This window comes from Oenanthe melanoleuca, chromosome 5 (assembly GCF_029582105.1).
Source record: "Oenanthe melanoleuca isolate GR-GAL-2019-014 chromosome 5, OMel1.0, whole genome shotgun sequence".
Taxonomy (NCBI): domain Eukaryota; kingdom Metazoa; phylum Chordata; class Aves; order Passeriformes; family Muscicapidae; genus Oenanthe; species Oenanthe melanoleuca.
The window spans coordinates 54,602,459-54,615,408 of NC_079339.1; the positions used below are offsets into that span (position 1 = coordinate 54,602,459).

The following is a 12,950-nucleotide window of genomic DNA, read 5'->3' on the forward strand; positions in this document are numbered from 1 at the left end:
GTTCTGGTAACTGTTAACCTCCAGTTTACTGAGAATGCAGGAATTTTACTTTGAATAATGAACAGAAGCAGGCAAATATTTGGCTAGGTTCCTGTTTGAGAGATCATTGTTTTAGATCCTGAGAATGAATGCAGATCATGAGGGTCTTTTTTAAAGCAGGGGAACAAATGCTTCTTATTTTGTCTGTGGAAAAGAAAGTAATTAAAGAGAACCAGGGGAAACAATAATTTTATTTACATGCTATTCCAGAATTTTCCATTTGAGGTGGTTCACATCTTTGTGTGGAACACCCAGTTTAACTGTTTGTAAGAAGCAGCTGCTGGCCTGATTGGTGTGGGATTTGATGATGATGATGCTTTTTTCCCCCAGGAATCTGAGTGCACTGGTACAAGTCCAGGGTGCTCTTTTCCAGGCAGTGCTGTGGAAGAAAGCTGCAATCCAGCTCAGCTGAAGAGACCATCAAAACTTGCATTTCCTCACGGGTACATTTTTGGTTTTGCCCCTCTTGCACCTGCTATTTGTGCATCTCCTTTGCTCCTTCCAGACTGAAAATATCTGTGAGGACAGGCGGTCACTAATACTTGGGATAAAATTACCATTCTTTTCAAGTGTCTGCCTATAGAGGAACAGAAAGGAGAGAGTTGTTTGAAGAAATATTGACAGCAGTAGGCAGCTATGCAAATTTTCCCTGGTCTATTTAAACATACACATTGGTTTTAAATATAATTCTGAACTTGTCTAGTCTACAACAAGGTCAGGAAAGAGAGAAATGTACCCTGTGCAGATTATTTCAGACACAAGGCAGCCTGTATACATTTTCACCTTCCCACTCATAACCCAGCATCTTGCTGTTGCTGTGTTTTTCATTCTCTTGGGTTGTAAATAGGAAACAAAAGAGCCTGGTAGTTTTTTCACAGTATTGCAGATGGATGGATTGGAGCAGGTAAAATATTGCTGGACTTGGTGCTGAATTGGAGAAAAAAGCCATGCTAGTGTATTCTATACTTCCTTTGTCCAGAATCATGGGCTTCACAGGGCTAAAGAAATGTGAAAATGTGAAGTGTCTAAACGAGGCTGGAAGGGTTTTGTGGGTCTGCTCTGGTGCAAAGCAAAGCTTTGGTCTTGGTGGAGAAAGGACACGATGAAATGATTTGTCTGTGAAAAGAAGAGGTCAGAGCAGATGAGCAGAGTGGTAACCTTGAATGCTAAAATGTCTGGCTTTTTTCTTTCACATGACATTGATGACCTCACATGGAGGTAAAGAAGGATTTGGAAAAAACTCATAGTTTTTTCTTTCTTTTGATTTTTACAGCAAAAGGATTGCTGTTGTCTGGTGAGCAGCTTACTGCTCCATCTTCCCTAGATTCCCCAAGAATTCTGCATTTGTGGTTAATGCAGGACAGATGCTTTCCTTACCTAAAACAGTGACAAGGGATTTCTTACCACTTCTGCTTTTATAAGACAGGCATTTTAAACCCTGTATTTTTAGGAGTGGGATCTCTCAGCCTGCAAATACCATGACAGAGGATTTCCAGAGAGTACATGAAGCCATCTCCTGTCATTGCCAGCCTCTGATCCCCTCCAAACCCTCCTCTAGCTGGACACAGCACTGCAGGAACCAGTGAGGAGGAGATGGGAGGGATCAGGCTGTCAGTTCTGTCTCATTCCTCCAAGGATTCCCACCAAGGATATGTGCAGCTCTGGGAATCCCCAAACCATTTTCTGCCAAACCACTTCCCAGCATGTGCAGGGGTTGTACCTCCTCAGGTACAGGGCTTTTCACTCTCCTTGCTGGACATCTTCATGTGTCTGCCAGGAGCTGGAGTAGCTGGCAGCTCTGAGGAGTGACAGTGACAGGGACTGGGGCTGTACCAGCAGTTTGTCTCTGGTGCTTCTGTTTCTGCTGAACACTTTTCCTTCACTCTCATATCAGCTGTGGGGCAGGATGACCAAACAAAAATTTGGGACTGGCCCATATTTTTCCTTATGGACCACAGGGAAATATTTTTCCAGGGGAAAAAAGCCATGACTGGGTACAGAGTGTGCCCAGGTCTGGAAGTGGGTGAACACCTTCCTGCTCTTTTCCCCTGGTTCTTGCTGTGTGTTTGCAGTGACCCAAAATAAATCAGCTGGGTGCAATGCACCTGGCCTCCAGCAATTACTAGAAATGCTGGGGCAGAGCTGTCACAGTGCTGTTACCAGGTTCACTTGGTCTTTGAAATTGCTGGTTTAGAAAAATAAAAAGCAGCTCTGACTTCTGTCTTAAAGCTGTCTCCTTCCTGCAGTTTATAGACAATTAGGAGAAGGAAAAGTGCAAGGATTTTTTTTCTAGAAATTATTAGTTCATAGATCACTGTAGTCAGTCTTGACCTTGTTTAATAGAGAAAGTGCATATTCCTAATTGAATATCTCTGTAAGCTCCAGGAGCATGAGACATATCCACAGCTCACATTTAAAGTTTACATTTGAAAAGTTAATAAAATGCTTCTATTTTTTACCTTTTCCCAGTGAATTTTTTATGTGCATTTTTGAGGTCATGTATAAATAGCCAGACACAAATGTTTGTGCAGTGCTGGTGGCATGTCAGGATATTTTAAGCTGTTCTGACTGTTAAATGATGAACAATGGATTTACATTTGTGTGAATGAGATATGTATGTGGTAAATGGCAAAGCCAAGTTTGTACATAATTTTTTTTTTCTTGATGTTTTACTGTCTTTTCTGGTCCCTGCTGGTTATTTAGTCTCCCTTAGGGCTTCCCCTTAACATTCCAAGTCCCTGACTTCTATCAGCAAAAGGCATTTAAAAATAAGCTCTGCACTGGCACAGGGTTCCCAGAGAAGCTGTGGCTGCCCCATCCCTGGGAGGGTCCAGGGCCAGGTTGGATGGGGCTTGGGGCCACCTGGGCTGGTGGAAGGTGTCCAGAAGGTTGGAATGAGATGATCTTTAAGTTCCCTTCCAACCCAAACCATTCTGTGATTCTGTGATGATTCTAATGCAGAAATGCTATGTTTCCTTTTCCAGATGTAATTATTTTCCCTAATTTTCACCTACTCAGCATTCAAATTAAATGAAAATAAACCTTCTCCTGAACCCCTTTCCCCTGTGTAACTTGTTTGATATTTTATCTACAACTCTCTGGTAAAAAAAAATTACATTATATCTAGCTAAACTGAATGTTCAGCATCTCCTTCTGTGTCCTTGGCAATATGTTTCCTTCCTAAAGATTGTTGGATTTTCAAATTACCTGCTCAGTACTGAGGTTCTCCACTGCTGAAAATCCTGGTGTTTTCTTTGCTGCACCCATCTCCCCACCCACTGATGCATCCACACCATCACAAACACTGGGCTGTTTTTCCAGCAGGAATGACTTGCTGACATGTTCCTGGGCTGGTGCTGCTGTCAGTAACAAACTGCTCCTTGCAGGAAAATGTTCCTCAGGGGCAGCTCAGTGTGTGGGTCCCAGGCTACAATTAAAGCAGCTGTTTATCATTAGTATAATAGCTAAATGTATTTCTTAATCAAGTTCTTAATTTGACTTTAAATGCTTAATGATTTTTTTTTTTTTATGGTTTGAAGCATTGCTGCCAGTGTAGTATTTTTAATTTTTTTTTTTTTCTTCTAGTTTATTTTTGTCCCTGATGTTTAGTTGGGGCAAAAACCAGTAAAGACTTAAGGATCAGACTTCTGGGGTTTCTCCAGTGGTCCTGAATCAGCAGGAGCCTTTCTGTAGCTGGAAAGGATTTTCCTTCAGCAGGGTTTGCAGACTTGGAAAGCCTTTGCAAGAACTTCAGTGGCTTAGAATTAGATTTCAGCAGCAGAGTATGTCCCCAGAAGGCTGAAAACAGGATGTCATCCCCCAACACAATGTCTCCAGAAGGCAGAAGAAAGAATGTTTTGATTCCTTTCACATTTACCTGAGCTGCCTTGAAGGAGCAGTATCTTCCCTCTTTAAACCCGGAGCCTGCAGCTGCTCTGTGCAGCAATTTAGAGAAACCATTCAGGTCTGAGAGTGAACATCGTTGAGCAGCAAGGAGATTTACCAGCACTGGATGAGGCCTGAGCAGTTCTGAGGGTATTTGTGACGTTCTCCCTTCTGTTCCCGCAGGCTGGACCAAGTTTGCGCGGCTGACGCGGGCGCTGACCAACAGCCGGAGCGTGCTGCAGCAGCTGACGCCCATGAACAAGGCTGAGGTGGTGCACAAGCACTCCCGCCTGGCCGAGGTAAGGGGGCTGCACGCCAGCCTGCTCCCTTCCCAGGGCAGGGGGGAGAAGAAAACCCGCCCTAATTCCCATTGCTAAAGGGTATTCTCAGAGGAAAATATTTCCCGACTCTGATTCTTTCAGCCTCGCCTCTGCTCGTCCTAAAGCAGCACCACGTGGCAAGCCCATGTCTTTAGGGAAGGTCATAAAAGCACTCTCTGTAGGGCACTTTTATTGAAATGACTCTATTTCTGTGCACACAGTCCTCAGATTCCTGGATGTTCCTTAATTTGGGGTGCACAGTGTGCTGCTCTGTTGTCTCACAGTGACATGGAACCAGGATTGATGTCCTTGAGTCCCCCTCCCAGGAAAATGGGATTGTTTGAGAAACCTCTTTGGAAGCATCTGTCCTGGTTTGAAGGACAGGTGTCTGCCAATAAAGGCAGAGCTTCTCTTTGAAATGGAGAATGTAAACCCCCTCCCTCCAAATTATTATAATTTTGAAATGAAGGGGCTCTCAGGCAAAGATATGGGAATTAGGAATAAAAGTTCTTTACTAGGAAAATTAAAATAGAAATACAGTATTAAAAAGAACAATCCCAAAACCCTGCCAGAGTCAGAATCCAAGCTGATACCCATCAGTCAGTCAGGGTGTTGGCACAGTCCCATTCAATGGTGGCTGCATCCTCCTGCAGGGGCAGATGTGATTCAGCTCCTGTAGAAGTTGCAGTTTTCCTCTGAAGGTTCAGGGATGATGTGGAAAGGTCTGGCTTTCCTCTGGAATCCAGTGGAAAAGGCTGCTCTGATGTTCCAAATCTCAGTTTTTATCTAGGTAGGAAAGGATTGGCTCCTCCCCCTGGGTGGAGCATCTCCCAGTGGGATGATGGAATTTTATCAGTCACACAGTGGGACTGAATTGCCCAGCAGCAGATGATATCTTCCTGGAGGGAGGATGGGCTGTGAAAAAGATAAAGATGATTGCCCCAGCTGGTTTAAAGATGGCCCATTAGCAGATAATATGTGCCAGGAGATCAGGGTCACTGCCCCACCTGGTTTCAACAGATGGTGACAGAATTCACATTTCTGGTCACATCCTGTATTGCAACCCAAGACAGCATCCCTGCCTGGGTCCCCGTGGACTGAATACATACCCTGATCTTGACTTTCTTGCAAAGCCATCCCCACAATCCTCCTCTCATCACTTTTATCTTCAGAACTGATGAAATGAACTCTTTGGCAGGCGGCAAATGTTTCCTTAACGGTGCAAGTGGTGCAACAAGTGAATACCTTCAGGTTACCTTATGAAATAGAGGTACTGCTTTCATCTTCATGTCCACTAGTAATGAAAAATAAATGGGTCAAAAATACAGGGTCAAAATATACGAGCTACTGAAAAAGACAGCCAATGAACCAGAGAACTTATCCTGTAGAGCTGATAGTTCTTTAAATGTTTGCTTTTTTGGTGTTCTGTTTTCATTACCTTTCTGGTTTTAGTGAACTTTGATAATAAAAAACTCAAATTATCGGAATGGAAATCCACAGTTTTCAGGTGTTGGCAGTGTGGTGTTTTCCCTTCAATGATCCCATACCAACAGCTCAGATAAATGCTGGATTACTGACACCTCATGCTTTTCAAATTCATGAGGTTTCATAATGTCCTGTAAATCCTGTTATGTCCATCCTTGGTTTAGTCTGGAGAAGACTGGAGAAGAATGTGGTAAAAATGTTCAAAAGAGTCCAAAGCAGCTGCATAGAATGGGGGAGGAAATAGTTCACCACTATAGCTGGAGGAAAAAGAAATGGCATTAGGTTACAGCGAGGGAAATTTAGGTTACAGCAAGGGAGATTTAGATCAGGCAGCAGCAAAACCTCAGGTAGGTGGGATGAGGTTGTGCTCAGGAATTGTTCCCTGCAGAGTGTGCAATCTCCTCTTTTACAAGTAGTTTATGGCTGGAAAGTGCTTTGGAGGCAAAGTGCTGAGGAAGGCAGGCTGAGGGGAGGTTCACCATGCCTGTACAGACCCCATTTTCCATATTTCAGTATCTGAGGAGGAGCATTATCTTCATAGCACATCCCTTGCAGAATGTGCTGCTCACCTTATCAGACTCCACAGTTATCACTCATTTTTATTAGCTGTACACAGGAATAATTCAGACAGTCTGGTAAATGCAGCTGACTAACAAGATATTGTGTATTCTTTGGTGATTTAAAATTAAAAATCCATGCAGCATGAAAGAAATAATCATTATAGTTCAGTGGTCTCCACAGCCACTTGCCACCCACTCACCATGTCAAACTCAGCATGAGATTATGTTAAGAATAATAATTATGCTTTTCCAGTACCGTGGGAGCTCCCAAGCACTCCACCACCAGAGGCACAGGGAACTATCAAGCATATGTTAATGGCATTCTGCTTGAGCCCTTAGTAGCTTATTTTTCCAGCTCTAGGAGGATGTTTCCAGCTCCTGCCCCAGTGAACAATGCAGGGAACAAACAGGCCTGAGGAAACCAGGGAAAGAAGTCCCAGTGCTGATTTATCAGCAAGTGTTGGACACTGATGTGTCCAAAGAGATAACTGGAGATAACAACCAAATTACTAGGCAAAGCCAAAATGCTGTGTTAAGTGCAGGTGAAAATTTTTGCTTTGAAAGAAATTTTCACAAGGCTGCTGTGAGAAAATGATTGTGTTGATCACTGCTTTAATTCCAGGGAAATCCCCAGCAAGTTCAGTGTGCTCCAGTGGTTGTAGGAGTATGGAAGGGCTGATAGTGAGTCTGTCCTGGGCACTGGGGGAGGGACACCTGGAGTTTGATGTTTTTATAGGTCTCACCAGAGGGCTCTGTGTGGCACTGGAGCTGCTGTGACAGGAGGCAAAGAGTCCCTGCTGCTCTCCCACTGCTGCCATTTAGTGGGTCCAGTGCTTTTCTGGCCCTGGCATTACCCTGTGCAATTCACCCTGACTATAGAAAACAAATGGCTAATTAATGTAACAAGTTAGTTTTTTGTAGTGTCAGCTCAGCTGACTTTCCTTGCAGGTCATGATTTTTAAATATGACCTCAGGGAGGGTGGGACCAGCTAGGCAGAAGCAGGTTTGCATCCCTTCAGCCTGAGATTGGCCAGATTTGACACCTTGGGAAGCACATCCCCATGACAGAATGAGGGAAGCTGCTGTTGGTGTCCCTTGGAGATTCCTGGAGAACAGATTTTCAGCAGAGCCAGTCTCTTACTGTCTGATCCTACTAACAGCTTCCTCTTAAAAACATCTAAAACACAAGAGTGCAGAGAATTAATGGATAATCCCTATCTGTGGTGCTTGAGTTCATATTCTTAGTTTCTCTACAGTTTATTCAGAGCCATGCACTCCTCTCCACTGAGGAACCATCCTGTGTTTGATGGATTTTACACATCTGAGGCTGCTGCTTTCAATCCAACTGTCCCTGGAAATATGGTGCATCAGCCCCAGTACAGGGCAGGTGCAGTGCTGAAATGAGTTTTAGAGTTGCTGTAATTATTTATTTTATCCCATACAGATTTCAGATCCCCAGATGGATCCTCAAATGGATCTTTCAGTTGTCAGTGCAATAGATTGCCTCGTGTGAGTTCCTTTGTGCCTTTGTTTCTTGTGTTGGACTGAGATAAGAGGTAATTAGATTAGCTGGGAATGCCTTAAGTGAATTTGGCTTGGTTTTTGCAGTGTTTCCAGTTCCACAGTTTTACAACAGTGAGCATGCAGGAGATTATAGTACTATGCAAAAAAAAAAAAAAAAAAAAAAAAAAAAGATAAGTAATTACAAGAAATAAAAGAGAATCCACTAGTGATATCGAGCTTGTGGGAGCAGCAACTTTTTGAAGAAAACACGAAGGAAGTGTGATACTGTGATACTGGCAGGGTTTTGGACAGAAGTTATGCACATGCTGCCTCATTTTCAGAGGCTGGCCAGCAAGGCTGGGGTCTGTCTCACCTTTGGTAGGGTGTTGCTCTGGCTCAGCAGTGATTTGAAAAAGAGGTCGGGCACAAAGAACAAGTCTTGCAACTATTACAAATCTGAATGAGTGTTCATGTTTAGATTATGTGTTAGGAAGGAATTCCTTACTCTGAGGGTGGTGAGGCACTGAACAGGTTGGCAGAGAAGCTGTGGCTGCCCCATCCCTGAAAATGTTCAAGGCCAGGCTGTACAGGGCTTGGAGCAACCTAATCTAATGGAAGATTCCATGTCCATGGCAGGAGGGCTGGAGATAGGTAATTTTTTAGGTCTCCCATCCTAAACCATTCTGTGATTCTGTGTTCATCACTGCAAAGCATAAACTGTGTGGCAGTACCCAAAATCTCTTTCTGGAGCCTCTCTTCCCTTGCTGTTGGCATGGTTTCCCCTCAGTCCATCTGCAAAGACATTCCTTTTTACAGGAATATCCTCAGGTGCTGTGCTGCTCCCATTCATTGAGTGATAGCTACCTCCACATATCCTATATAAATCAGATTATTTAGAAACTGTGCATTGCCTTACAATGTCCAACAAGCACAATCCCAGTTCTGCTGCTCCTCACAGAAATCTCCAAGACCCCTCACTGGATCCTATTCAGTAAAAACAATAACATTTGCCCCTCTGCCTCCTACAGGTTCTCCAGCTGGGATCTGATATTCTCCCTCAGTACAAGCAAGAAGCTCCAAAGACTCCACCACACATCATACTCCACTACTGTGCTTTTAAGACCACCTGGGACTGGGTCATCTTGATTCTCACCTTCTACACAGCAATCATGGTTCCATACAACGTGTCCTTCAAGACAAAGCAGAACAACATTGCCTGGCTCGTGCTGGACAGCGTGGTGGATGTTATCTTCCTGGTTGACATTGTTTTGAACTTTCACACCACCTTTGTTGGCCCTGGGGGGGAGGTTATCTCAGACCCCAAGCTCATTCGGATGAACTACCTGAAGACCTGGTTTGTGATTGATCTCCTGTCCTGTTTGCCATATGACATCATCAACGCCTTTGAGAACGTGGATGAGGTGAGGTATTCTCTCTCAAAAGGATTATTTTAATTTAGGATTAATTTAGAAGCTGGTTCCCAGTGAGGCAGCTCATGTGCAAATCCAGGGGGGTGGCCTTGAGCTGCTGGGATTTCCCAACCAGACACTCCTGTGTTGGTAGAGAGGTGTCTTAGGGTTCCACGTGTGGATGTTTGTTTAATGACAGGGGTTTTAGAATGGCTTGAATGTCAGCCAAGAGAGTTGGTGCAAGTCCCTGTCAAAGTGGGATGTCCCCTGCCACACCCTTCCTTTTCAGCTCAATTTTTGGGCACTTCTAACCCATTGCAGCCTTGATTACTGTTCTGTGTTTGCTCTGGCTGAAGCTGGTGACAAATTTGCCACTTATATGAAAGTAGGGAATGGCTCTGAATAAACAGTTTTTTAAATCCTACTCTAGGACTACCTTTTGAACCAGGCTGTAATTCCTTTCCTTTCCCTTTCCCTTTCCCTTTCCCTTTCCCTTTCCCTTTCCCTTTCCCTTTCCCTTTCCCTTTCCCTTTCCCTTTCCCTTTCCCTTTCCCTTTCCCTTTCCCCTTCTTCCCTTCTCTTTTTAAATATTTGATTCAGAGGGAGAATAATTTCCATTTTTTGGTACAATTCTTCAACTACAGCTAAAATTTGAGAGACTTTGAGGAGAAAAAACATAAATATCATAGATGGATGCTGAATTAAAGCTTTTTAACTGCTGAGTGTGTTAACATTTATGCAGCCAAGCTTGTGGCCAAAACAAGCAATAGCTGCAACAACTAATGCATGCACGAGTCAGTGTACAGAAATTCATTATTAAAATGGAACTGTAATGGCTTTAGGACTTGTTTTAATTTTTCTCTAGAGCTTTTTATCTTCAGGGCCATAAACAGATGGAAAAACCTCTGTTCATTTTTGAGCATTTTAACAGGTTTTTCTTAGAACACCATTTAGTGGGGTTGTTTGTTTGTTTGTTTTTTAATTCTCAATTCTGCACTTAGATATCCTCGCTATATAAAACCTACATTCTTTTTTTTTTTTTTTAACACAGGCTTTGATTTTGTAGAACTCCTTTAAAATTCCATCCCTGCCTCTGTGTGCTGAGAAGCATCTTTTGACATTGTTCCATTTTATTTTTAGCAAATTTGGCAGAAGTGATAAGACTTGCAGCTTAAACTCAAGATCCTATGAGGGCTGCCCATCTGAAACCAGTTTGCACAGTTAGGCTGTGTAAGAAAGTGATATTAATATTATCAAGGTTGTAGATATAATATATCTTTTTAAGATAACCAATTTCAGACTCAGAGGAACCTGATTTTTATAAAAATTGCAGTATTATCTCCAGCTTTTTGTCCTCGAATATGTAAAACAAACAGAAAATTTCCATGCCCAAGAAGGACAGATTTAAAGGGTGAGGTTAACCTCTTTCTCTAACATAAACACGGGGAACAAACCATCTGCAATATTTGTGACAGGGAAGAGAATCTTGACACAGCACATTATAATTGAAAAACTCCTAAAGTGACAAACTTTAATCAAAATGTAATAACAGTAGCAAGGTACCATGAACTCCAGTGATCCGGGAGCTGCTGTCATTTACTTTCAAACAAATGAAACATTAACTCCTTTTTAATAAAGGAGCCAACAGTGAGATTCCCTTGTCATGAAGTGCTGTGTTGTGGCTCTGGAGCCTCCAGCAGGTACTGGTTTATATTTATGTGATTTCCATCTCCTCCAACTCCAGCTTTCCCTAGTGTCTGAAAAGAATTGATTTTGAGAGCAAGTTTGTAAACAGTCAGCCATTCCTCCCTGGGTCTGCATTTTCTCTTTTCCCTGTCCTGCAGGGGAGATTTTTTTTTTTTTAATTTTTTTTTTTTTTTTTTGTGATATGTCTTTTGTGACACTTAAGTCTTTCGAGCTGGTTGGTGTGTTCTGGGTGGTTGCAGTTATTAATGCTCTTTATCTTCATTTGATTTCTAACCTTAATTTGAACTGGTGCTTCTTGTCTGGGATTTAACTTAACCCCCAGCAGCAGGGTGTACAAACACTGTTGATAGGTAAAGAATAAGTAAATCCATAATCTTCATTTGGGAGAGATACTCTGATTAAAAGCAATGTTTCTTGTTAGAAAGTGGGTGTTTCCTTCTTAAGGCAAGTAGGAGAAGAATTCTTTTAGTTCTTGATTCTGCTAGGGTTTAGCTCTCTGTCTTGACCCTGGGTGTTGGATAAAAGTGTTAAAGTTGATGATTGTGGCATTTCAGATAAAGTTGCAAAAAATGAGCTTAGCAGTAAAGACTCAGGTCCTGGTGCTCTTTGAGCTCTTGGTGTGGTGGTGAGGGATGGACCCAAATCAGAGTGAGCAGCCCTAAGAGGCAGCTGAGTGAAGGGTGACTTTCCAAATTTCCCTTGTTTTTCCCACATCTGACCCTCGTTGTCCCACATAAAGCACAAATGCTTTTTTGCTGTTTGCTAAGGAGCTGGATGAGAAGGGGAACCCCCACTGGAGGGGGTTTCTTTTCCTCACTGTGGGCAGATCTCTCATGAAGAAGGATGTGGCCAAGGAGGTTTGGGATTTTGTCTCTTTGTTGCCTACACAGATTTCTATGTGAAACAGGTGCTTGAAGGAATTAAAATGCCTTAAGTGCATTTATAAATAGCACTATATAAATAGCTCTAGAGTGCTATTTATAGTGCCAAAATTAGGGAGATAAATTAAAATATTAAAAAAAAAAAAAGGTTGAAAAATGAAATCAGTGTTTTCTTGCAGAGGGCTGTAGTTCTTCAAATGCAGCCAGTCTTGGCCAGAGTAGGAATGGTGTCATTTCCCTCACAGACAACATTAGCTGGAGGCTGGAGTTCCCACCTGAGGCAGAAATGACTGCAAATCAAAGTTATTCTGCTGCTGAGTACATGTAGAGCCTTGGTAGAAGGATTTGATGGGGAGGATTATACACACAAATTGAGAACTGGGGGGGATTAAGATGATTTGAGGCAGAATTAGAGGTGCAGGTTCTGTGGAGTTGCAGAGCCAGGCTGTTGGAGTCTGCTCAGGGGGCTTGGGATGTGTGGAGGGAGAGGAAGGTGACAAAATGAGAAACACCTTGCACAGCACAGAGTGATCTGAGCTGAGGTGATGGATGAGGAATTCAGTGGCTAAATGGTATTAAAAGGGTAGGAAAACAAGGTAAAATAGGCTGGAGAAAAATGAACTAATGGAGAGAAAAGTGGAATCCTTAGTGGGATATTTGATTTAGGAAATTTACTAGGATGAGAGTCCCAGAAAATCAGAAAAAAGTATATGACATTTTTTCTAATTGGGCAGCATATCCTGCACTGAAAGATGTTCTGGCTAAACCAAACCCATACAGAAAACCTTTCCTATACAGAAGTGTGACAGGGACAGTGTAGTACATACTGGGAAATCCAGTTTTCAAGGAACAAACCAGAAAAGAGTGCGTGTACTCAGAGTCTCTGAAACTTGGGTGACCTATTTTTTTTTTTTTTTTAGTATAAAAGTTCTCTTAAACTTCAGATTTAGTCTAAAAGTGTCCAACTGTGTCTTCTTTAACATTATGCAAACAAACAAAACCAAAAAACCAAACAAAACCAAACAACAACAAAAAAGATACAAAACTTTGGATTAGTGGGGAATTTGGTGTTTGGATCCAAAGATTTTGGTCCCATGAAGTTCCTGTAGGTATTAGGATGTGAAGTGTGTAGCGACTGGAAATTGGATTTTAGTCTTGGAG

The 12,950-nt window shown here is 42.5% G+C and overlaps 1 protein-coding gene across 1 annotated transcript in view; it reads left to right on the forward strand.

Annotated features, from left to right (window-relative positions):
• KCNH5 (potassium voltage-gated channel subfamily H member 5) overlaps window positions 1–12,950 on the forward strand; it is a 146,547-nt gene that overhangs the window by 31,977 nt on the left and 101,620 nt on the right. The window contains exons 5-6 of the mRNA XM_056492958.1: window positions 4,108–4,223; window positions 8,821–9,213. Coding sequence (XP_056348933.1) covers window positions 4,108–4,223; window positions 8,821–9,213 — 509 coding nt within the window. The remainder of the gene's footprint in view (window positions 1–4,107; window positions 4,224–8,820; window positions 9,214–12,950) is intronic.